This window comes from Alligator mississippiensis, chromosome 8 (genome assembly GCF_030867095.1).
Source record: "Alligator mississippiensis isolate rAllMis1 chromosome 8, rAllMis1, whole genome shotgun sequence".
Classification (NCBI taxonomy): Eukaryota; Metazoa; Chordata; order Crocodylia; family Alligatoridae; genus Alligator; species Alligator mississippiensis.
The window spans coordinates 78,736,488-78,762,836 of NC_081831.1; the positions used below are offsets into that span (position 1 = coordinate 78,736,488).

General features: G+C 42.8%; 1 protein-coding gene across 1 annotated transcript in view; it reads left to right on the forward strand.

The window, feature by feature from the left end:
* The window catches only part of MCF2 (MCF.2 cell line derived transforming sequence), an 86,118-nt gene that overhangs the window by 54,398 nt on the left and 5,371 nt on the right, over window positions 1-26,349 (forward strand). Inside the window, exons 14-28 of the mRNA XM_059733126.1 lie at window positions 416-504; window positions 2,261-2,349; window positions 3,627-3,693; window positions 5,637-5,752; window positions 5,871-5,940; window positions 6,310-6,402; window positions 6,973-7,065; window positions 7,342-7,467; window positions 7,607-7,828; window positions 11,277-11,369; window positions 12,808-12,886; window positions 13,843-13,906; window positions 14,706-14,812; window positions 14,905-15,017; window positions 18,250-18,362. Of these exons, the coding sequence (XP_059589109.1) occupies window positions 416-504; window positions 2,261-2,349; window positions 3,627-3,693; window positions 5,637-5,752; window positions 5,871-5,940; window positions 6,310-6,402; window positions 6,973-7,065; window positions 7,342-7,467; window positions 7,607-7,828; window positions 11,277-11,369; window positions 12,808-12,886; window positions 13,843-13,906; window positions 14,706-14,812; window positions 14,905-15,017; window positions 18,250-18,362 (1,534 nt within the window). The remainder of the gene's footprint in view (window positions 1-415; window positions 505-2,260; window positions 2,350-3,626; window positions 3,694-5,636; window positions 5,753-5,870; window positions 5,941-6,309; window positions 6,403-6,972; window positions 7,066-7,341; window positions 7,468-7,606; window positions 7,829-11,276; window positions 11,370-12,807; window positions 12,887-13,842; window positions 13,907-14,705; window positions 14,813-14,904; window positions 15,018-18,249; window positions 18,363-26,349) is intronic.

Consider the following 26,349-nt stretch of genomic DNA (forward strand, 5'->3'; position numbering starts at 1 on the left):
GCCTGTTCCAGTGCTTTACTACCCCCCAGGCGTACTACCCTCTACTAGCCCTAGGTTACTTTTGATTTGTATAATTTCTTATCACTTGTAAAAGTTTAACTGATTTTATCTGGATTACAGTTTTCCCTGATTGGAAGGATGTTTCTTTGTGCCTGATTAGCTTTTACTTTATATGCAAATGACCTGCTGCTTTCATTCTCTTTCTCATAACAACATTTCTGGTATCTCCTAAAGATGTCTCTCTTGTCTCCCAATTAGACTGCATTCAGTTTGCCAGTAGCATTAATTAATTGATTATTTGCTCTTTGAACGTTTCAAGATTTTGCTCATGATTTTTTTTTTTTTTTAATTTCTTCCTGAAATGCTTCCTTGGCTGTAGCTATACATTGTGTAATTGTACATTTTTCTACCCAAGGCGTGGATTTTAATTCAAGTTTGAAATTTTCATTTGATCTCTCTCTCCCTGGAAAGAAAACGTCAAGAAAATCTCAAAGCTCTCGCAAGGTAAAAATGATTGGGAACCCGGAGATTTTCCATGCACAGATTCCAAGTCATTTTTTTCCAGAATTTGATTAAACGTAGATCCTGTTTTTAAGGGGGGTTATATACGTATATATTTTTACGCAAGCAATCCCTGATGAACTCTTCCGATTGGACCGCTCGCATGCATAAAGTGCGTAACTGAGAGCTTCCCCGGATTGAAGCCAAAAATTGTTTTTCCATACCACAGATATTGGTTTCCTAAATCTAGGCTTGGCATAGATAGAAATGACACAAGCTAAGATACCAAATCATGATTTTTGGATTTGTGGCAGAGAGAAAATTGACACACGCACGCACCAATTGTCACTAGGGAAGACTAGTAATATAGGGAAAAACTCTCATGACTTTTTGGATTTTTCTTACTAATTTTCCTATCATCTTTATTGCAGAAAGCGGCGTAAAGTTCATTTTTCAGGGATTTGAATTTTTAAATAATTTAACTTTGTAGTTTTTGTAATCCTGTTTCTAGGCTGTTATCGGAAGGCGAATATTAAAAAGAGGGGGAGAAAAGTTATCTTTTTAATAGCTGAATTAATATTGGACTATAATGTAATAGAAATAATTTGAATATTTATTATCAGTATATTACATGCAGTGGCAATTATTGCTACATTTGCCATTTAATGTAAATCCAGGATCACTGCTACTTTAATGTGCGGTCCTTTTATGCAGTTACCAATTTATCTGGTTTTTCATATACTTCCTAATACTTGCTTTATACTTTATAATTACCTGTGGCTGTTGTGAATTTATGGTAACTAATAATTTTGGTACCATTATATTACGATATCTCAATCATTCACCGTTCTTTACCTAAACCACTTATGAAATAATAGGAAATTCAAGAATAATTGTCACTGGGTGCGTCTACATGTACGGCTCTACTGCGCAGTCACCAAAATTACTGCACATTAACTAGAAATTGCTGTGCAGTATGGGCAGCATCTACATGTGCATGCCCATACTGCACGGTAAATATGGTGACTTATGCCGACTTGGGTATAAATTTGATATGTGTATCGTGCAGGTAGCAAATTTTAGTTATTGCACAGTAACACACATGTAGACGCCTTACTGCACAGGAACAGTGTGTGTGTGGACCGACTCGGGACTAACTTTAGTCTCGAGTCGATCCACACACAGCGTTACTACGGTTTAACGTCTGCACGTGTAGACACTGGCGTAAACCCGCTTACTGCGTAGTAGATTACTGCACAGTAAATGCACGTGCAGACATGCCCAGTCAGACTCAGTTTATCAAAGCCCATCAGCATGTGCAAAATTCCCTTTCAAGCTGAACACAGGCTTGAGTACATAGGACATCATTAAACCATGCTATGTACATGGCTCTTTCACGGCTCCTTTGCACGTTTATGTATGTCCTGTGGAATTGAGCCTTCAAATGACCCTTATACCCAGGTGCCCCATTCAGGGGTCAGGAGTCTGGTGAGCTCCGTACAGACAAACAAAGAGCTGGTCCCTATGCCACCAAGCACAACCGGTGTTTTTAGCTTGTAAGATCACATTGGAGGAACATGGCTGCTCCTGGACTGTCCTCATTTTTTAATTGAGCGCAGACATTATGTAAAGAATGTCTTAACATGCAACATATGTAATTCCAGAAGACTTCCCAAAGTAGTTCTGTGTTCTTCTTATCGGAGATCGCCTCAGGTGCGATCCACGTACAGCTCTCTAATACGTACCATATCCATTTCAGATTGAAGTAATGCATGACTATCAAGAAAAAAGGAATTCACTGCATTCATTTATTTCAGACAGTGAAGACAACTTAGACACGCTAAAAGGGTATGTATTGTTCCATATATCATTTGAACAGCACGTTATAAAAGATCTGGTATATAGAAAGACTTTTCAGTGCAAAATCAGAGCCCGGTTTGGACTTGTAGCTCACAGAAGGAAGAAGTCTACAGTGATTTTTAGTAGACTTTTCTTTAAACCAGCGGTTCCTAAACTCTGACAGATCGCACACCACTAATTTAAAACAATACAATTTTGAGTACCACCAGCACCAAACTTAAGTACCGTTTGCACCCCTGCATGTCATATAAAGTAATTATAGTAAATCTGGTAATGCATACCGCTGACAGGTTGTCTGCATACCGCTGGTGATACGCGTACCACAGATTTTTTTAGACTATATACCAGGGTGGGCAAAATACATCCCATGGGCTGGATCCAGCCCATGACAGGGCTTTGTCCAGCCCACGGCAGGTCCCTTGATCCACCTGGTCCAGGCACTGTCCAGTCGTGGTGCATCCAGCGGGGCTGGGGCGGCTCCACGGCTGGACTGCCAAAACTTGTTAAACCGCCTTCCACCTACAATAATTGCCCGCCCCTGCTATATAGAGTATCTCAGCAGAAGGGAACATTTCAGAACTCAATAGTAAAGTGCATGTGCTAAGGTAGTCAAAAGAAATGAGGGGAAAAGGGGAATGGGATAGTTTCAGAAAAGCGTCTATGAGTAAGAAAAGACTTCTGTTCTTTGTGTAAGACTTTGGCACGACCAGGAAGAACAAGGGAAAGGTTTGTATGTAGAACAAGGGGGAAGCTTGCACATAGGATGCTAGTGCAGATCTAAGTAACACGTTTGAACAAACGTCAGGAAATAGAAACCTAATAAAAAGATCATGAAATAGAAGCCCAACAATACTTAACCATTAAGTATTGTTAATATTTGATCTCTCTAATCTACCACTCAGGGCTAATTGAATGCAACTTGGCTGAGTTGTCGGCCTGCCCTAGCCTCAGACAGAGAAGCAGTCTTGAGTTCACTGCACGTTAATAAAACGCGTCTTTCCATTGCAGTGGCTGAGCTGAGAAAGCGCAGAATTGCTCAGGCCACTGTTAACTCTCTCTCTCTGGTGGGTATTTGTCAAGAAGTCTGTTTGAGGCCCGAGTAAGGTAGAGATTAGGTACTGATTACCCTGCTAGAAACATTTCATGCGTGCACAGCCTGAGCGTAGGGTTACCTGCAGATATGTTCATCCTCACCTCGCGTCATTGTGGGCTAAACCTACTGATACAAGTAGAAATACTCCATCTGTATTTCTTCTTCATTTTAGCCATGTCATAAATGAGCTAATAGAGACTGAGAGAGTATACGTAGAAGAACTGTTCACTGTTTTGACGGTGAGTGTCTTTAAACTTCATCATTACTGCTCCCTGATATGTTTGATGAAAAGGCACCTGCCACTGCCAAGTAAGCAAGAGTGTGATTTGGCAAATCTCTACTAAATTGCCGCGGCCCAGGCGGTCAGAAACCTTTCTGAATGTTGTCTCCTGGCATTTTTGATTCAGCCGACACCTGCGTGTGCAGTATGTGTCAGTAGAAGCCTTTCATCTGTAACGCAGGAGAAACCTATTCACGCACCAGTGTCCTGGTAACTAAATTTATCAGTGGTTCGGATGGAAATATATATAGGCTGCGGTTGTGTGAGTGGAAATTTGAGTGCATAGAAATGCAAAATGCCCTGGAAGGACGCATCTAAGCTACCCTTCCTCTTCTTTCCAGAGCATATTAGATCCTGTAATCCTTCATGAGACACTGATTCGGTCCTTCATGAGATGCAGCATTTAAAGAAAGGGCTGGAGGTCACAGTTAACACTGACATGACTAATCTTCCAAAACTGTTTATGAGTCTGTTGTATCCTAAACTCAGGAGCAAATTCCCATTTAATATAAGGTCCATCGGTATTGCCTGTGAGCAATTTTGTATGAAAGGATCCACATTTTAAAGCAGTGGGATGTGATACATTAGATTTCATAGATTTTCAGGGTCAGAAGGGATCTTAGCAGATCGAGTCTGACCCCCTGCCCTGACCAGGAAAGAGCACCAGGGTCAGATAACCGGAGCCTGGTGTTTGTTTTACTTAATTCCTTATTGCAAACTGGTTAAAGAGATGCAGTGGGTGGGCTTCACGATGCATTCAATTGTGTACAATGCTTTTTGGCTTGTAGGGACGCTACGAACCACAGTCAGACTCTGTCCCTCGAACTTGATGCCTAATAACACTCTCTTTGGTCTTTTTGACAAATCTTCCACTTAATGAATATAGAGAAACAGGGAGAGAGGGGGGTGATACTTCTGTAAGTTATTTTGTCTTTCCAGAGGTACTAAAATACTTTTGCAGCGTGGTAGGAATGCCATCTTAGCATGCATGTCTGTACTTGTATTACTAGTAAGTTATAAGCATTTATGGTGCTGCCCCTTACGCCGCTGTGCCAGGTTATTTAGCCGAGATTCCCTTTTAGAAAATGCAGCCGGCTTCAAGCAGCAGACACTGTAACCAGGAGGAAAAAAAAGCCATAGGCAGCAAGAATCAAGGAGAAAAAACCCTGGTGTTCGCATTGTGCAAGAGCGAAAAAGGCCCATTGATTTTGGTATTTGATCTCTAGGAGTTTGCAGATCTCCCAGTGCCTCAGGCCTTGTAAGGTTACCTGTAATCACTTCCCCCATATAAATAAGTTGTCAGTCGTGTGTCTTGCATTCCTAACAACAGACGTATGTAACCAAGACAAATATTCCTCCAGGACTTTTTCCTCTGCTATGCCGTAGCTAGGAGCAAATGTTTGTCTTATCAGTATGTAGCCTTTCTTTGCAACCTCTTCGTACCCTACCATACTTGTAAATGTTTCAGCAAATAGGAGAGCAATTTTCTTCCATGCAAGGAATCTGCATTCATCTCCCAGACTCTGTGCTGCTATCTTTGGCCCTGCGTTCCCATGGACTGATGCTGAGGAAGCATCAGACTCAGCTCCATGGGTGCTGGAGCAGGTTGTGCTGCTCTGTGTCCCCTCTTGCTAGGAGATGAAATGGTAGTATCAGGTACCAGCAGAAGCCAGGGCAAGCCCTTCCTGTTGCATGGGGCGGGAAGAACGAAAAGAAAGAACCCGGGGAAACCAAGAAGATGCTGGGACTAAAAATACGTAGATAAATAAAAGGGAAGAAATATTCTGTAGCAAAATGAAAGTTGTTGAAATTGTATTCATATCACTTTCCATCATCTCTTTAATAGGCCAGTAAACCAAGGTTATAAAAAAAGTAACGATGGACACATTTTGCATTCTTCAGGGTTACAGAGCCGAAATAGATAACCCAGAGATGATCGTTCTCATGCCAGCTGTCCTCAGAAACAGAAAGGATATTCTTTTCGGAAACATGCCAGAGATCTACGACTTCCATAACAAGTAAAATACTAAACACATTTCCTTTTTTTTTTATTGACTCCCCTTAAAAAAAATAATGATTGCCCAAGTGGTGTTTTATTCACAGTCTCATTGCAGTCTCTCTCTCAACCATTTACAGAATTTTTCTGCACAGTCTGGAAAACTGCCTTGGAGCGCCAGAAAGAGTGGGCTTCTGCTTCTTGGAGAGGGTTAGTTTCTTAATCTTCATATTTAAAATAGACGGTGGAAGACCAGCTTTTCTCAGCTTGCATAAAACTCTAGGCTATATGCATTTTGCTATACATGTCTAGTTAACAGGATGCTTCTTGTAGAAGTAGACTTAGGGGGACAAACAGCAGCAAATCCCATCTACTATGCAAGAGCCTCCTAACTGGGGAGTAGCTGTTCCTTCTCATCCCCTTTGTTTCTTTTAAATATACATTCTCATATATATTCTTCCAATTTGCAACTGCAATTGAAGATACATTGAGCATTTGGTGCTCATTTTCTTCTTCTGTAAAAATTAAATAGAAGTGCAGCGTATGTCTTTAAAAATTGTCTGGCTCTTCCTTTCTCAGCGAGAAGATTTTCAGATGTATGAGAAATATTGTCAGAATAAGCCACGGTCAGAAGCTCTGTGGAGGCAATGTTCAGAGAGCACCTTCTTTCAGGTATGCTGATTATTCATGTGCCAAGCCGATTTTATCATGGGTGGATTTTTTCCCACTAAATGCAACGGCAGTCCTGTGCTGTGCAGCCTATTTTATTCCCTGCTCTATGTATGGATGAAACCCTCCATAGATGCTAGTTTTGGGTACTTGTACACATGTAGTATAGAAAACTCTCACTATTAAATATTCATTTTTATAGTTTTTCAGGTTTTTTAAAATAAAGCACCATGAGCTGTTTGATTTAACAAGGTATTCAGTAAATTAAAGCCTTAGGAGCCCTGCTGTGCATTCAAAGGAAAGCTGGATAGAAACCAGCTACAGAGTGCTACACATTTTCAATCACTAAGTTTGTAACTGGTTGGCTCTTTTTATAGCTGGATAGTCATTTTTATTCTGTGATAATTACTTTGCACATATGGCTGGTCTCAATGTATTGCGCGATTCATCAGTTAATTGCATAATATATATCATGTGTAGCAGGGCCCTTCAAGTTATCCATATTAGTCACCCGACATGAATGACTTTTCCGAATTGTTGTCATATTGACTTAATATGAATTCTTGATTACAGGAATGCCAAAGAAAATTAGAACACAAACTTGGGCTGGATTCCTACTTGCTCAAACCAGTACAACGTCTGACAAAATACCAGTTGCTTTTGAAGGTATTCAGATGCCTGGTTTTTTTAAACAGACTTTGGAGTTTGGGAGGGGGAGGTCCATTAAGATTAATGGATAATCATTAAGCAACGTTAGAGTTGTATAAGCCTTCAATATGCTGGAGTTTTAGGAGTCTACTGAAAATGTGATGCCCCGCCACACAGAATTAAAAAAGAAACCTACTGCCGGTAGTCTTCTGTGCTACGGACATTTCGAGGGGTATGGAGAAAGTCTGCTACGCTGAAGTGAAAACTTATATGGTCTTCAATTTGTGATTATAGGAGCTGCTGAAATACAGCACAAGCTGCGATGGAGTTCAGGAGTTGCAAGAAGCGCTGGTTGCGATGTTGGATTTACTCAAGTCAGTCAACGACTCTATGCATCAGATCTCAATAACTGGATATGAGGTGAGTCTATCGGGATAATTATAAAATGAGTTGGGCATCCCAGGAGGAAGGGAAGGAGTCTCAAACACATGCAGATGTTGGACAGACCACCTTGTTGTGTGCATGTATTTCATTTTTGGCATTTTATTTATTGCGTTAGGGAGACTTGAGTGAGCTTGGAAAAGTATTGATGCAAGGATCCTTCAGCGTTTGGGTGGGCCACCGGAAAGGCCCCACGAAAATGAAGGACCTGGCCCGGTTCAAGCCAATGCAGAGGCACCTTTTCCTGTATGAGAAAGCCTTGGTGTTCTGTAAGAAGAGAGAAGAGCATGGAGATGGATACGATAAAACCTCCTCCTACAGCTTTAAGCACTTTTTAAAAGTAAGGACCTCACCTCACAAAGCAAACTTGCCTTTCAGAACTGAGAAAATATTCTCGATTTAATAGGCAAAGTAACCCACTCTCAGCTATTAATAGTCCCAGGGTGTTGCTGGCTGCTGCCATGCAAGTCAAAAGGGCTCTTGTTGGTTTTGAAGACTCCCAGCAGAGCATGAACCTAACGCCCCATGTGTTTTAGACATGCAGGTTAGTCTAAACTGTGGTTTAGACAACATTTGTGCAAATGTGAAGAAGCAAAACCCTATCCCCAGGCCACGTGGGAGAGGGAGGTGTCATCCCAAGCTTCTTAGCACCAAAGCCGTGAGGCCTCTTGGTTAGACCAACCTCTCCTGGCCTCCCCTGGAGCAGCCTGCTCCTGTGTCCTGCTCCTGGAGGTGAACACCCCGGTCCTACCGATGACCTGACTACCTGGGTGGGTACCGAGGGATGTAAATAGGCAGCATCTCTTCTTGTCTTGCTACCTTCCCTCCTTTGGCAAGGGTTACCTGCCACTAAAGCAATGTCAATAAGAAATAGGACATGGTAAAATTCAGGGCATGTCCCCAAATGTCCCAAGGCACCCATAGGTTATTAGCAAGTGCCAAATGAAACAAAAAAAAGAAACCTGGAGGACTCAATCCATGACTCCTGTGTCCTGGAGCTACCTTTCCTTGTGGTCCCTTCACTCTGTCTTGTCAAAATTCATGCAGTGTAGCGAGGCTAATCGTTGCAGTAAAAATGCTAGAAGCAAGATTTGCTTGGTACTGTCCAGTTGGTTCAAGATAGATCGTGGGCTTCCCAATGTCTTTCATGGGAGAAGCATTTCTGGTTTCCTCTGTGCCTATAAAATGCCTAGCTCTTAATGAACAATAATACGACGTGAGCGTTAGAATTGAACAAATAGATATTTGGGGCTGAGCCTCCACACTGGATATTGCCGAGGTTGGAGAATTGAACCGTACCGATACGCAGAATGTCTTTCAGCATCTTCTGCTCAGTCAGACTTGCTCAGGTCATAGGCACATTAGCAGCTGCAAGAGGAGACCAGTAATCTCAGACTATATGTCTAAACACAGTATCTTTTTTCCAACCAGTATATTTTATTGTTTTGAGCACTTCTCTTTACCAGGCAGGGTAGGAAAAGCACCTGGTTTACCCTCAAAGATATGCAAGCAGCCATGTGGGGCATCCACATTCAGAGGACAGCATCCAGGATAAAGCAAAGGGTGACCCACCTTGCTCTATGTTAGGTTATATCTCATTTTCCAAGTGCTTATGCCGCCAAGCTGAGAGATTTGCGGCGAGAGAGTATTTCTTCTTCAGCATTGCTGGGCTGAGGGCAGAAACATGTTTCGGGAGCTCTGAGTTTGTTTGATTCATGATAACATCTGAGCATCATTTTTCCTGGGAAGAATGTTTTTTCAGAGATCCATAATTTAAGAAATCTGTTTTGTGGAAGCGACGCAGCTGAGAAATCTATAAAAATAATTTCATTTGAGCGTTATATATCCATGAGATTTGAGATAAATATTTTAGAGGGCTGCAGTTTCTGAGGAGGGCTGACTTAATAGTATTACAGTAAACTTATTCCTGGTGTCTTTCTTCCCCATTTTAGTAGTGTATTATCCAGACCAGCATTGCAATCACCTTAATGATATTTGGGTAACAATGACTGCATTGCTGAAAAACTCCCTAACCTGCCTGCCAAAAAAGATATGATAGTAGCAGAAGTTGAAACATTGGGAAAAGAATTATTCACAGCCAAGTTTTCAAAGCGACTGCCTTGTATTCTTCATTAAGGAGCAGAACAAAACAGGTTTGGGTCTGGCTTCTTGGACAATGCCCACACTGTGCATCACAGACCAAAACTTTCCAAAGCAGATTGCCATTTATTTGTGGAGGTTGAGAGTATGAAGCAGGTAAATAGTGCTTGAACGGGGATGTTTCATGGATAAGTCTAGCAAGTGAGAGACGTGTTGCCTGAAGTAGCTTTGACCAATGGATCCTAGTCCGTGTCGGTACCAGGGATTTTATAAAGCATCAGTCCAGTTTTGCATTTAACCCAAGGGCTATGACCAATTTATTGCTGTTCGCGGACATACCTTTTTCTGTCTCCAGGAATAGTGCTGCCTCCAAAGCTCACAGAGAATGATGCAATGTATATCCACGGGGTTTGGGATTCACTTGCAGAAACGAGGAAAGCTAATTAGCACCTTGCTGCCTCTTTATTCTTGTTTTTTTAATTTCTTTCCTGAGGGCATCTTTCAGACTTACTGATAGTGGTGCCAACTTTTTAAAAGCAGATAGGAACAGAAGGTTTACCCAGGTGGTCCAATTTGTACATTGTCTCGGTCTTTCAGACATAAAGCTGCGCACGTGCGTGTGCGTGGTGTGCAAGGGTAACTTTAGAAGGAGGCTCCCCTTCTACACGATGCATTTGTATCTTATGAAGTTTAGTTCACGTGGTTCTCTTGAGCAGCTGATGATGACATATGGCACAAAATGCTTTATTAGCAGAGCTGGTTCAAAGTATTTAAGTGAGGGGGTGGGTTTTCTCCTATTTTTCATCATATACCAATTAGCTGTACATTCCTGATCCACTTTGCTGAAAAAAGTTGTCAAGCAGCATGCTAATTCACCACCTTTTGACGAAGGAACCAAATAGTAAAATGTAGCGCAGCATCAGTTGCGGGCGTGTCGGTAATCGGGTGCTAGGTTTAGCAGACTGGGGAAAGGCTTAACCAAGGGCTAAGAATTTCCTGGGCTTTGATCCTAGTCTGAGCCGTTGATTCACCGAGTCTTTCTGTGCAAACCTGCGATCTCTTTGTACCTGACACCCTTCCAGCCAAATGTTCAAAACCAGCCTAGGATTTTGCATGCCCGGCTTTAGGCAAACTAAGCCTGAGTCTCAGAGGAAATTTGGGGTGCCTGGTTCTTCTGAGAGCTAGGCTCAAAGCTGCTCAGGTGGGGTATCTGAAATACATGCCCCTTGTTTGGAAGCGCACAGGCATTGTCCTTTCAGGGAGAAAAGTGCATAAAAAGGAGAACTGGGAAACTTTGCTGCTCTATCTGAAACAAAGGGTGCATTTTTTTTGCAAACTTCAAACTTTCTCATCACCGTAACTTGACATCAGGGTGGCAGAGGGCTCAAACCCTGTCTTCTAAGTTGCTCCCGCTCATCTGCAAATGCAATGAAAAGCCCCAAAGATTTGCTCATAGGTTCAAGAAAGCTTTCCTAGAGGTTACAGACAAAAAGAACAAGGCGAACAACTGAAGATAAGGACGTTTAGTCACAACCCAAAACACGTCATTGATTAAATTTGTTGCTGTTAAGGAAATAGGCTGGGCCGAGGGTGGAGGCAAGATGGCATTAAGATTCCTGCAGGAATTCAGGATGAAAATGCACAAGGCATTTCATTCAAAGGACAATTCACTTTTTTGTTTTTAACAGATGAATGCGGTTGGCATCACTGAAAACGTGAAAGGAGATCATCGAAAATTTGAGATCTGGTATAGTGGACGGGAAGAGGTGTATGTTGTACAGGTTTGTCATTTTAAAGTGCAGCGTATAACTGTGTTTTTCAGCACAGTGTTTAAATTGGTGGGCCATCAACCCACAGAGAATGGCCTGTCTCCACATGAAGTATGCGTATGGGCTGGCAAATAGGTTTGGACCAGTTTGGTTTGGTTCGCTTGCTGCTCTATTAAGCAGATAGTGCTATAATAAATTAATAGCATATGGTCCTACAAAATCAGCACTCAGCAGTGTCTTCACTGGGACGTGCAAATGACTGCCGGCCTACGGTAAAGGCATATTGTAGAAATTGTGACTTGGAGCAAAAAATATACAACAAATCTTGATAGGCTAGGCAGCCTAGAAGCAGGCTGAGGCCCGTTGCCCAGCTCCTCAGCGGGTTACCCGGCAGGCTGCCACGGACTTATGCCTTCAAGGGACCATACTTCTTTCCAGTATCAGTGAGTCAATCAATGAGCTGCCGGTGCCATGACAGAGCTTCATTTTTGGACACCCATCCTCGGTTGGATGGAAAATGTTGTCAAGCAACTCAAGTTTGTTTCTCAAAGTCCTTTTCCCAGGCGGTCATAATGGATGCCCTTTATCATCATCGAGTCACTGCAAGGTTGACTTGTCGCTGTATGTGAGACAGGACAGGCCTTCGTTTAGGACTTGTCTTTTAATAGATATCTACTCTTGCTGTCTCGGTCAAGTCCTGAGAGTGGCTTGTTAATTGGAGATGGAGCCTGTCACAGAGGACAGTGGTTTCCAAAAGTTGGCTCCTTGTTTAACTGTTTCTTCAGGAAGATCGCAAGCCCCCTCCCAGGGCTGTGATGCCGGCTGTGTTGCTGATTGAACTGAATTGGCTATTAACAGACATTCATAACTCCTCTATACAGCAGATGCCCCCGATGACATGCCTTTCTGGACTTCTTACTTTGCTAGCATTTTTTAAAATAAAATTCTAAATGGCAAAGTTAAGCTGACTTTATATTTTTCATGAAAACCCCCTTGTGAAATAGTAAAGTGTTTCAAGTTGCATTGCTTTACGCTCCTGAACCAGCTTAGTCCCTCATGTAGAAATGTGGCTGTCTAAGGCAATTGTAGACCCAAAGGTGTTTGGGGAAAAGAAGTAATGAAACACCCCTCTACTTTTTGATTGTACTGTTTGTACTAGAAAGCAGTTTGACTGCACTTGCATTGTAATGACCTCTCTCCATTAACTGTGTTTATTAATCCAATTTGTTATGCAAATATAAATATAGTTATTTGAATGTCATGGGGGACATTAGCTCATTCTGGAAAAGCGAGAACATTTTCAGTGTAACAGCTGTCAGGGTCTGTAACCTAGCTTTAATTAACAGGGAATTTCACATAATTGTGGTTCAGAAACCTGAGCTTCAGCCCTATTACTGCAATAGGAGATTTGATTCAAGCAATCAAAATTCAAGTAGTTCTCTTCTTGCAGGCCCAAACAGTAGATCTGAAGATGGCGTGGTTAAATGAAATAAGAAAAATTTTGTTCAAGCAGCAGGAGCTTATAAAAGGTATGTTGGAGCCTTTCATCATGGCTTTCACTACAGCTTTCTAATTCTCACACTGCTAAGCTGCGAACGCAACCAGTTTCACCAAAGAAACAGTGGCTTAACTGGTTTCCAGCAGAAAGCTAATAAGGTGACTTAATGAGGTCGCCTCTTATGGAGACTTTATTTTTTAAAAATGCACTAGTTTAATGGGAAGTATAAAGCAAACAAATGCATGGATGCATTTTTGCATCAGCATTTGGATGTTTTTAAACGTCTATATTTGCTCTCTTAGGCCCTGATTCAACAAGGTGTCTAAGCTTTTGCCTAACTTTTAGGTACAGTAAAAGTCCCATTGACCTCAGGTATACATGCAGGCTTAGTGTTGGATTTGTACTAGCATGGTGGACTAAATCACTACATGAATGTTTAGTGTTACATTTGTACCAATACACTATACTGAATCAGTACACAAAGGTTTAGTGTTAGATTTGTACCAATACACTATACTGAATCAGTACACAAAGGTTTAGTGTTGGATTTGTACCAATACACTATACTGAATCACTACACAAAGGTTTAGTGTTAGATTTGTACCAATACGCTGTACTGAATCACTACACGAAGGTTTAGTGTTGGATTTGTACTAATAAGCTGTACTGAATCACTACATGAAGGTTTAGTGTTGGATTTGTACCAATACGCTGTACTGAATCACTACATGAAGGTTTAGTGTTAGAGTTGTACTAATATGTTGTACTGACTCACTTTAAGTCTCCAGTTTGCAAAAATTGCTCACCTAGACTTTGCAGTCTTTGGTGCACTTCACTGAGATCCTACCAAGCTTTTAGAAAATGATCGGAGCATTGGCTGAATAGACAGAAAAAGCTGTGCTTTTAAAATAACCCTTTGTATACAAGGTCTGTGAGTGATGTGACAAAAGGCATTAAATTAACACAGTATTTGCAACCCATTCACAGTGGAGAAACAGCAACCCACCCCGTGCACGGACCAGGTCCAGCTTTCTCCTCCACTGAGCGATGGGTATGTCAGACAGCCTACACAAAGGTCATTTTCTTTCTTTGCTATTTAAGCACAGGCTTAAATTGAAGGTCACTTTTGCAGTCCTTGGGAGAGATGTACACCCCATCCTAGTCCCTTGAAGCCATGTGAGCAGGAAGGGACAGTGTAAAGCGGTTCTGGAAGCTATAAATCCAGATGAAAAGTATTCCCACTGGCATACAGTGGAGAACAGCTGTAAGGCTGCTTCTAAACCTGAGCATAGGGAGAGGGTAATGGAGACCCAAGGAGCATCTTGGCATTGGGGAAGATGTGTGCAGTGCTGTGGAGATCCTGGACAGTGCCATAGTCTGCAGGACAACCCGAGGAGACTGTTGTCACTTAGCCAAACCCCAGGGAGTTGCATCAACTCTGCTTCCCCCTCTCCGCTCCGTTTTCCTTTAAGCAGAGCACAGAATATCATCTTCCCTTAAATAGCCGGAGACTGGGATGCTGCCGTAGGGCATTGCACTGAACTCCCACACAACTGAAAATACCCTGAGCTTTGGATGTAGAAAGCATATCACCATGGAGAATATGGTTGGGAAAAATCAAGAGCCAATCTCATGTAAAGCTTGGACAAAGCAATTGCATTTAGCAATGTTTTCTCGTTCTTTCTTCCCACTGGACCCCCAAACCAGACCCCAAACCTAGATGATGTGCCTTCAGGGCCATCGATATGCTCAGAAGCCCCTTCTAGCCCATGCTTATTTCTGAGTCTGGTCTTCTCAAAATGTTCCAGATTTAAAATGTGATGACACCCGATTTCTTGTGACTGTTTCAGAAAGCAGCAGAGAGCCTCCATAAGCTCCGAGGAGAACGACTCTGAACGAACCAGTCCTATAATGTTGGACAGCGTCCTCCTCTCGCCTCAAAACAAGCCAAACAGAAGTACGTGCAATACACCGTGTGCCCTTGCACTGTCATGCCCTGTGTATTTGGGTCGCCTCAACCAGGATCTTGACTTACATGTTTTCTTGCAGGTTGGCCAGGAATGTCACAATCAGTCGAAATCTGTGAAGGACTGGAGGACTGGTCCTGCAACAATTACCTTTCCAATTGCTCAGACACGGAAGAAGAAGATGGAAGCCAGTTGGTTAGTAATGCGTTACAAGGCATATTAAGTCATGTGACTCTTAAGTTTCTGTGATAAGATTCCTCCTTTTTCTTAAATTCTGCAACGGCTTATGTCGTGGTGTGGGGTGCCCAAGTCCAGTGGGGTTGATCTGGACTGTTGGGCTTTTCTCAGGCTGGATGACTTGTGTCTGGTGGTGGGGTGGCTGCTTGTTGGTATAGCTACCAGAGCCGCTGCATTGGTGCAGCTCTGGGAAACCAAGGGGAGAGCACTGCCACCACCACTCATCCCTCCTTTTCCCCCGCCAGTGACAACCAAAGTCATTTGCAGCAAGTAAAGGGGTGAGTGACAGCAGTGTTCACCCCCTGGCTTCAAGAGCTGCACCAACAGTGCCTCTTGCAACTGCTGTGACAAGCCCCCCAGGCCACAATTTACACACTTGCAGGCATCTCTGTTTACTCGCTTGGATAACTCTGTTTTAATCTACGAACATCAGGACTAGGGACAGAAATTACACATAAACTGGTATAAGTGATCAAAAAACAGTTCAAATCTGTGACACAATGGAAGTTAAGTGCACAAAGGGTGCTTATGCACGTGTTTCAGGAGTGTGTGGGGTGGGGGTGGGGGCTGCAAAGCGGTGCTTTAATTAAGAATGGCCCCAAGAGCTGCTCTAATTAAAGCACCCGAAGCATCTTGTGTATCAGTGTGCCCCTGCTGAAAAATGGCAACGGGGGTGCTTCAATTAAAGCTCATTGAACAAGCTGTAATTAAAGCTCCCCCACCACCATTTTTCAGTGTAGGGACGCTGATTCACGAGACGCTGGAGCACAGTAGTTACCACACTCCAGCAGGCTCCCGTGCGCTGTAATTACAGCACATCGGAGCCGCCTTGCTGCTCGTGTATAAGCACCCACAAATTGCTTTCAAAATGGTCAAAATGCAGGTTAGGATAAACCTGGATGGATGCAGTATCAGACTTAACTGCTTTAGGTTAAAGCGGTCTATTGAACTTCTGTCCCAGATCCTCTCCAGAGTCGCAGTCCCCCAGCATCCCAGGATACTTGCATCTCCCCTGCAAAACCCTCCCCGACTCCTCGCTGCATGGGTGGGTTAACCTTGACCCGTGCTTTCTGCTCCAGCCAAGCAGGGAGGAGTGCTCTAGCATCCTCTGGCCTGGGTCACTGCAGATGTGTGGCTGCATTTCCTGAATCAAAAGTGAATGTCTGTTCACTTGCTTATTGGTTCAATCTATGCAGCTTAGTCCAACCTGCAAAGATTGAATCAGTTCATCCGCCAGCTTTTTGACTGTGGACTTAGCCAAGAATTGCCATACTAGGTCAGACCACTGGTCTATCCAGCCCAGTATTTTGTCTCCAACAGTCTATGCAGTCAAATTCCTGTATCATCTCAACTTGGAAAGTTAATTGAAGAAAGGGGAATATGTTGAACCAAGGTATCCTGAAATCAATTTTAGTTTTTTTAAGAAAAAAATGCCAATATGGGTCATGTTTCGGATGTTTTTATCTATTTCCATTGAAAGACTGCCAGCCTTCCATCCTCTGGATTTTCATGTATCTGTGGTTTTTTTGCTAGAACTTTTAATAACAATTATAAAAAGGATGTAACCACTTAAGGAAGAAACAATTTCATCAACATCAAAAACATATTCATATTTCATTAACTTCCAATTACCATCTGATTACAGTTCAGCTCAAATATCTGAAATAGGAGCCTATTAGTCAATGAAACACTCCCCAGATTAGGGAGCAGGCAACCCATAAAGCAAATTAGTAGTGCTCCAAGGAAGGAGAAACCGGAGTCAGATTAAAGTGGAGATCACCTTGAGTTGGCAAAATTGGTCTTGTTCCCAAAGCAAAGGACTGTCAGTACTGAGACTGGGTTGTTTTCTGGCTCCTCAACAGACCCTGTAACTATGAGCAGACTCCATAAACACGAGCAAGTCATTTAGCTTTGGCTTTCTGCCTCCTGGGATGCAGAGGTTTTGTTCCTGGAAATTGTAATTGGCTGATATAGTTGCAAAGGACTGTCATTAATCATGACAAAATGATGTTCATAAGCAGCCGTTATACTACCCGTCTGCAGCTTAAGTTGACATGCCGCTACCTTGGTACCATTTACCAGTGGTTCTCAACCTTTTCAGGTTTAAGGCAGCCCTCATTAGACTCGAGGCACTCTTTGGAAAATGCCAGCTCTTAACTTTCACTCGTTTCTTGACTACAGAAAAATAATAGAGCCGTTCTTCTCTTGCAGACAGCTTAGAAAGACCACAACAGGGCAGTACGCTCTTGATGCTCTGGATTCCTATTTGAAACCTTGGGGGTTGTCTTGTGAATAACGTGTAGGTGTTTGCACACCAACTATTGTGTGGCATCCTTAAAAAGATCTCAAGGCACCCCAGGGTATGTGGCATCCTGGTTGAGCATCATTGCCCTTCATCCATGAAGCCTTGAGGCTCTTTCCCTGTACCCACAATTCATACACCATCCAACTTACCTGTCTCCAGTCATCCGGGACAGATTTCATGTCAGGGGTTATACATCTTCACCCTTGGATGTAAATTTGGTACTGCCCTTCAGTCTGAACAGCTCCCATCTCCTGCACAAGCCCCCCTTTTTAAAGCGATCTTGCAATAATTCTGTTTCCAAACAGTGGGTCATTCTACACAGCAGCTCATTTTTATTTAATTATTCCTTTAACCCATTTTATTACTGTGCACACTAGGAGAGAAGCACAGGGTGAACCTCTAATTGCATCAGTAGCTAAGCTATCTTGCAGTGCCATCTGTAATCTGCTGTATTAATGCCACGATGTCTAATGTATTGTGACTTGCTACAGAAAAATCATAAAATGTGGCAAGTCCAAATAGTACCAGAAAAAAACAGCATTTTTTTAATAGGTACTAAATGTTTTTTTGCAGGGAGGACGGGGGTGGAGAAGCAAGTGGTTCTCACCATCAATGGATTTTGCTCTCCTAGCGTGTTATCAGTTGCTGCATATATTACACTAATTGTCTTTTTCAGATAAAAATGTGTTTTGGAAGTGTTAAGAAAGAGAGCTGCGCGCATACTTATCTCCTACATTGTTGCCTGATTGCTTATTATTGAAGGAGCCAGAGGACTACCGTTTTCCCTGTGGCACTCATATATAAAGACTCTACTTTACAAAACAATTAATTAGGCAGTGTTTTGAAAAGGAGTTTGTGCAAAGTAATTTTGTATTAATGTTCCAGTCTCCAGGAAAATACAAAGCCCTAGCAGACTGCAAGAAAGGAGGATCTGAAGATCTGCTGGTTAAGAATGGGGATGTGATTCAGCTTTTACAGGAGGATGGTGAGGGACAGTGGTAGGTGTTTTAGCTTTCTTTGCTCTTTCCCTCTGGGACCTACAAGATAATGATGTCTAGCCCAGCTGAACTGCTCGCACAGCTGCCTTGTGTTTTTTCATGTGTATACCTTACCAAGAAACCAAACTACAAATGATGGAGTCCCTTTTTACTAGTTTAGGCACCTGGAAATTATGGCCAAGTTTCCCTAAACAGCTGGAATCAGTTCCCTTAACAGCTGGAATGAGTTACGGTAACTTCAAATACATTGCAAAGAGGCCTTCTTAAATGTTCAAAATGATACCTTGAATAACTGCTCTTGGTCCTTTCTTTGTCTTCTCCAGCTCAGCTCTTGGCTTCATTCCTCCAGCCTTAATAATAATAATAATAATACTTACCAATTACAAGGCATTTTCCTTCTTCAAATGGCTTTACAAGAGTTAACTAATTAATGCCTACCGTGCCATTTGGTAGGGTTATTTAAAGCTGGGGCTTGCAGGTGAGGCTTCACAGCAGGTTTTCAGCTTTCAGCTGGGAATACTGCCTAGGAAATCACCAGACCTGATCTCGTGCACATCAAACCAGGATCCTTGTGCTCTCAGAGGGCACAATGCTCTCTTACAGTCTTTGCAGCAATTTGGCCCAGAGTCCTGGCTGATTTTCCTTCTTTTCAGGTTGATTTATTCCTAACTTGTCGGTCAGAGCATGGAAGTGCTCCCTTGGGTCTCAGTATGAATGCAGGCAGCATGCTCCGGCAGCACTGTGTATATGCTCCTGGGGTTTGGGGATATGTGTACGTGTGTGCGCGAGAGAAGGGTTAGCAGAAGCCTGAGCTGGAGTTGTGCACCGACTAACCTGTAAGGGCGCAGCTACAAAATTTCCTTGAGGAGATTCCTAGCCAAGATCTAGTCATTGGTATTTTCAGATAAATGGAGCTCAATATGCAGGACATCAATGCATAAAGCAATGAAACCAGTTTTGCTGAGTGCATTGCTGCTTTAGTGGAACAAACCCATTCACTGATACTGAAACATTTGGCAAATATATGCAGATTTCCTCCCCTTTTATTGTTTGGGGGAAAAATCCTGCAAAATACAACCTGCCAGATGTGGCATTTTAAAACCTTTGTTTTTATTTGAACAATTTCTGTTCCAACATTTCTTCTTTTATTTTTCATTTTTCTGCAGACACAAAATGTCAACAGCTCAAAATCAAAAGGCGTCGTTTTAATTTTGTTAAAAGAAGCTGTTTCAGTCGAAAACCAAAATGATTTTTTTCCCCCGAATTTGTTCTTTGCCAAACTCTTTTAAGTGATTTTTTATTTTTTTTATTCCAAACTGGAGGAATTTATTGTTATTTGTATATTTTAATTTGCGGAGGGAAAACAGTGAACCAAAAACATCTATTTCTTTGATCTTATTGCATAATGGAAACTGGAGTATAAACGTGCAGTAGTGCCCTCTACTGACTGGCTCTCTAGCGATTTTGGGAGAGAGAGTCCAAAAGTAAGCTCTCTGTCGCGGCATCTACACATGCACTTTACTGCAGAGTTGACTAATTAGCTCTGCAGTAAAGCATCACCATCCACACGTGCAGTGCTATTAGGCTGGAGTAAATTAATTAACTCTGCTATAGAATAGTACTGCCTGACACAAGTACTATCCTATGGTGGAGTTATTTAGTGCACCACAACACACGTGTAGAAAGTGAGGGGTGCTTGCTGGGGCACAAGGGTGCTATGGTGTGGGGGCTGCCTGCCAGCTACCACGCACAGTAGCCCTCTCGTGCCCCCGTCAGCCCCTCTGCAGCACGTTGAGCAGGGGCAGAGCAGCTCCAGCTGGCAGGCCGGCTGCCCCGCCTGGGCTCCCTGCTCGCCGGGGCTGCCCAACCTCAGCTCAGCGTGCTGCAGTCCCAGGTGCATGTGTAAACCCTCCGCCTGGGAGCAATAAATGTCACGAACAGAGTTTATTCAGCTGCACTAATGACCCATGTAGATGCACCCACAGTGTGTCAAGCTAATGGGTATTTTTCCTTTTTCTTTAGTGGTGATAGCTGTACTTGGGAGAGGTTGGGAGCAGTCCATGATTTTAAAAATAGGAGCCCCTAAATCCATACATAGGAATCTAAATAAATGGCCTGATTTTCAGAAATGGTGAGCACCCAGCTTCTCGCATTGACTTAACATAATTGTGTGCTCAGCACTTTTGGAAATCAGGGCCCTGACCGAGGAGCCTACTGACAGCCTCACTTCTAGCCCCTGTATCTTAAAATCCTGCCTTTTATCCTTGCCTGCTAGTTCACTCCTGGCAGCTCTGGTGAGTGAGCGGCGTTTGTTCAGTAATTTGGGCTGATGTAGGGCTTGGAGGAGCTACTGTGGTAGGCACCATGCCTAGGCATGGCAAGAGACAGAATGGGCAAGGGGATTCTGTATCTAGTAATATTAGGTATTATCTATTATTGTTGTGTTGTAGCTATTATGCAAGGAAACGGGTATTATCCCCATTTTACAGATGGGGAACTGAGGCACAGAGATAGCTAGTTTCTTGATTCTGTCAGAAAGAAGTAGCAGGGTCAAAAATCAACTCCATCTCTTTGAGTCACGGTGCGGCATCATACCCCTGAGACCAAACGGTGATCCTGGATAGGTGAGAGCTAGACACAGCAGTAATCTGAAACAAAAGTGGTGAAAACTGGCAAGGTCGTACATGGCACCAAATGATGCTGGACTTCTGAAAGATGTAAAACAACCAATGATAAGCAGTAGTGGTGGGCTAGACAAAGACTGGGAGGCCTTGGGTTCCCAGCTCTGACACCGACTTCCTTTATAACTTTAGGCAAATCACTTCACCTCTGTGCATCAGACAGCCCTTTTATAGCTTGGGTTAACAATTTATATGTACCTGTGTCACAAGAGAATCAAAGGGAATCTGGAATAAATATAGGCTGGTTAAGTGTTATCAAGAGAACATTACAAGTTTAAAAACTGATTAAATTCATGTCAGGTAGTAAAGATGCCTTAGTTTTATATATTTGTAAATAAAGCATTTGACTGAGATGGAGCCATTAAAGTCTTAGTTTCACACCTGGCTACCTTGCCCCAAGCCCCAATAATATTAATGGTTCTGTGTAAAAACTTATAAAAAGATAATAGGCAACATTACGTAACATTGTATGATTTTCTAATAAAGTAATATAAGTGCTTCTGGTTAGGTTCACTGAATTCAGTCAGACTGTTTGTCTGACTAAGATTATTTATGACTATAAGGATTTGCAGGTGCCTAAACATTGATTTAGATGCTTTATTTTAGGCAGCCTGCCCCTGGATTCAGCAAAGTACTTGAGCCTGGTCTAAATCTCACTGAAGTGCTTTGATGGAGCCAGGCCACAGATTTGAACAGCAGCTATGTTCTGTAATTTTTTGCAAATTAGTCATGACAACTGCATGCGAACTGTCATTTCCTGCTATAAAACCGCTAACCTTTTCCACTGCTACGTTTATCATTCGAAGGTTGGTGAAAAACCTTAACAGAAGAAAAGAAGGCTGGATTCCTGTCAACAGTTTGCAGATAGTAATTGGTGACTGTAGGTTTCGGCATGTCAAAGTTGCAGGTATCATATGATAAGCCGACACGAACCCTTTCAGAACTCAGCTGAGGCTTTTTAAACCATGCCTTGCATTACGTGCTGTGTATTAAGATCCAGCTGTGTAAGCTGCAACAGGAAAAAAACAAGAATTAATAGAAAAGCAATCTGCTCCAAAAAACCTGCAGAAGTCTCATGATAAGCTGCGGCTTGTTTGTTGACTCATTAAGACTCTCCCGTGATTTTTTTTTTAGGAACGAGGCCCTGGTAAAATCACAGCCACCCTTTGTAAAGGTAGATGCATTTGTAGGAGCGCTCGGTCTGGTTTGCTGAGAGCAGGGACGGCGCTCTGCCGCAGAGGGATTTCCATGGCTACATGGTCTACTCGCTGCAGTTTGGACCCTCATGGGAATATAAAACCATCTAGTCGTCCCCAGCCAAAGCCTTTTGAAGGGAGCAGTTTCATTAACTTTGCTGGCCTTTGCATCCAGCCTGGACAGGCCTCCCCAGTGTTCGCCCAGCTGCTAGCTCCCTGCTAGCCGTGGTCAAGTTCATTAGCTACGTGCCACTGGGTTTCCGTGGAAGACTCCTAGATTCAAAAATGTGTTTTTATCATGCAATGTCTCGGCACAAATCCAGAGGCAAAACGATCTGACTGCAGAACAAATGACATGGGTGGGGGGAAACACTATTAGACTCCCTTTTCATTTTTGCATATATTGGACAGCTGCTTGCCTTTAATAGCATCCTATCACAGCAGGAGTCAGCAACCTGTGGTCCATGGGTGGATCTGGCCCGCGGGCATGAGAAATGGGGGCATTCAGCGGCAGAGGGCTTTGGCTGCAGGTGCTCTCCTATGCCACTGCAGGGACAAGAGGCAGTGTGGTGTGGCCCAGTCCTAGTGCCCACCGACCTCACCCACGGTGGGTTGTTCCAGCCCGCAGCCAAAAAAAAGTTGCCTACCCCTGGACTGCACCATTGCAAGCAAGAAATAGAGCTGGGAGCAAATCTGCTCAAAAAAACCCAAAAAACAAACAACCCCCGCCCCAAACCAACCCCCCACCCAAAAAAACCCAGGAAAATTGTTCACACTATTTCGATCCTTTTATTAAACCTATTTATAAAGACATACCACAAACCCAACCACCCGCAGAAATATTATCAGAAAACACATTGCCCCCTTCCAAGCAAAATTCAACAAAATTCAACCAAAACTTCAAAATTCCAGTGGACTTCAGCTCTGAAACATTGAGATTTTTTTTTTCTTCTTTTTTTTTCAGTGCCAAATATTCTTTTTCATTTTTCCCCCGTGCGATGTTACTACATCACTTATTTCAAGTGTTTCTCATCCCAGGCAGCCTGGATTGATTTTTAACAGGGACTAAGTGCATTGTTTGGTATCAGATTTCACCAGGATGAATAGAGGATATATTCAAAATCAGAGCATTTTGACTCTATCAGAAACTCCTGGTTAACATAATGTGTCCCTGCACTGTTTTTTTTTATGAGCAAATTTTCAAGATCCCACTTGCTCCCATTTTCAAGTCACAACTGCTGTCTGGTGGCAGGTTGCCTGGCTTTGCACATTGGCTTGTTTTATAGGGGTTGGGCTAGTAGGGACCATGTTGTTGAGTGAAAACTGAGAAAAACTTCACGAGGGAAAAGATACAGAAGAATAGCTTTGAATCTGGGAGTCTCACACTGTCACCGACACATTGCTCATGAGCTATCTTTAACTGGGGCAGCTGACACTTGGTAGTTCCTATTTGCTCTCCATACTGTAAGCTCTTTCCTTGCTCTATATTTCTGTATTTACTGGTCATTCAAGCAATTCCAGACTTGATACTTATGTGCACTTTAGCCAATTTGGTAGGACAATCCAAGGTATTTCCTTGCCTGTTTAAGCTCAAGACTCTCTCTCCTTGTTGCTAAGAAAAAAGTCACTGAATATATGGAGTGTCTTTGCAACAAAACCCGTAAGGTTCCCAAAGTTGTAACTATTCTAGTCATCCAGTGATTTTTCTCAGCTTGCAAAATTTCTTGATGCCGTTTGCAAAGGAGAGGTTTGTTGCTGAATATGCACAACGTGTGTGTGTGTATGTGTGTGTAAGAGTGTGTGAGGACACTCGCACACCTTTCATATTTTTACTTGTCCGTAAGACTTATTTTCCTGAAGTCGGGTAGGTCTGTCACAGTGTCCAAGACTAGAAAAAGGGTTTTCAGAATTGTGGTGTGATGGTATTTTGTGTTATTAAAGAGGTCATACGCGTGTGTGTAGTTTGAAGTGTGTCTCATAAAGCGTAGGGACAAATCAGAAGATTTCAGGCTGTCTGTACATTAGCTGCATTTTCCATTGAGTTCTAGAGAAACTGGAGGGTCTCGGTGCCTCTGAAAAGCAGGCCATTTATCTAGGTGACTAAATATGGCATTTGGTGCCTAATTTTAGCCAGTGAAGGGTGAAAATGTTTAGCCATGATATAAAAATCTTCCTAGTTTCTAGTGGTTTCCAATGATGTCACCTCTTTGCAATTACTGTGCACTTGTGCTCTGAACAGTGGTTTACAGCTGGTATTTTCATACTCACTCTGTTTTTGTGCACATTGGATCACAGCTGCTGACTTTTTCCAAAGCAAAATGCAGCCCTGTGTTTAGCCTATGCAATGCAGGGTGATTGAAGATAATGCAACTACCTGGGAATAAGTGAGGGTAGAATTTGACTGTAGAGTCTGGTCTAATGACATGCCAACAGAAACAACACAGGTAAACTTAAAATCATAGACTCATAAAAATGAGGGTGGGAAGAGAGCTCAGGAGGTCACATCTAGGCCAGCCCCCTGTTCAAAGCAGGTTCATCTCCAACTCCATCATCCCAGCCAAGGCTTTGTCTTCCCAGGGCTTAAAAACCTCCAAGGGTAGAGATTGCACCACCTCTCTGGGTAACCCATTCCCATGCTTCACTTCAAAGCCTAAGCTGAATTACCAGGGCTGGCTAAAACACCCCCTCTGTATAAGCAAAAGTGAATTTGAACTGGAGTGGCTGAGATACAGGAATCGCAGAGTCCTGTGATGTCTATTTTTATTGTTGTATGAAATGTGATGCTGTCATATCACAGAGGTCGGCAGCTTTGAGTGTTTTTTCTTGGTCCCAGCTTGTCGTGAACTCAAACCCTTAGAGCCAAATGCAGGGGAATCCACAACAAAGCCATAGATCCTAGGAGTTTATTATTTCAGTGCAAAGCCATCGTATCCCGAGACCTCAACATTTAATGAAAAAAGCAGGGTTCTATGCCTTAAAATCCATTTGGAGATCAGCAGGGAAGAGGTCTCGTGAGCAATATACCAAAAATCCTCTTGCAGGTGTCTCATTCCTGAATCTACATACCATCTGGCCTGGGAAAGACCTCTAATACTATGTTGAATCTGATACTACATTCAACCAGGTTCATCTCAAAGCAGTCGCAGGGATTTTCAAACCAGTTTATGTGCACTGAACATCTGTCCTGTTACAGGTTGCAAACTTAAACCAGTTTCTCGTGTAATGTCTGTCCCTCGCCTCTGAGATGGGGATTAAAACTTCCTCTAAAAATAAGAAATCAGCTCAGAATCTTTCCCAGTCGTTTTGGGGGCTGCTTTTTTGTATTTTAGGGAACTGATACAAAAATGTTTTTTTCATTAGTTCCTCAGGCTGCTTATTCCAAAAATAAAAAGGTGGAGGGGAGGGGCAGAAAGGGGGTCACACCACAAGTAAACCAAAAAGGAGGAAGGTGCATTTGAGAGACAGGCTGCAAATTCCTCCTTGAAACTGTAGTCTGCTATATCGATGTGTGTTAGTTGTGAAGCTGGTCTGCTGCAACTGGTTTTTGTCCTAGCTCCCCCCGTTCCAGGTAGATACCGCTGCCTTCCAGTAAGGAGGTTGGATCATGATGGTACCATTAATTGAAAGGGCACTGAAGAGGGCTTGTTGGAGGGGGAGAGAGTTTTATTAAGCTCCATGCAAGTCTTATCTTAAAAATAAATGAGTTGTAACTGCTAATCCAGCTCTTGCTTCATGCTTAGCAAACACGTGCTTCCTTTGCGGATACCCAGGCTTGGATATTCCACTTTGTATGCAGATTTCTGAGTGCATTAAAGAGCAGCAGAAATCACTTGGCACTGAATGTGTTAATCTCATAGGCTAAAAACAGACAGGCAATTTCCCCTGGGACAGTGTATTTTTATTCTGGCATCCTATAGGCGTACAAACTCATTGTGCCACCCAAAGTACCAGCGAAGCATGGAGATAACACGTATTCCCCTGGGGACCATTGGGGTTAATTCCAGTTAATGGCTATTCCAGTTGCATGCATTAAATAACGGTGTCGCCTCCCTGTTTTGTCAAAGCCATCTGGACAGGACCTGCCATCTGTTTTTAGCCATAGTGAAAGGA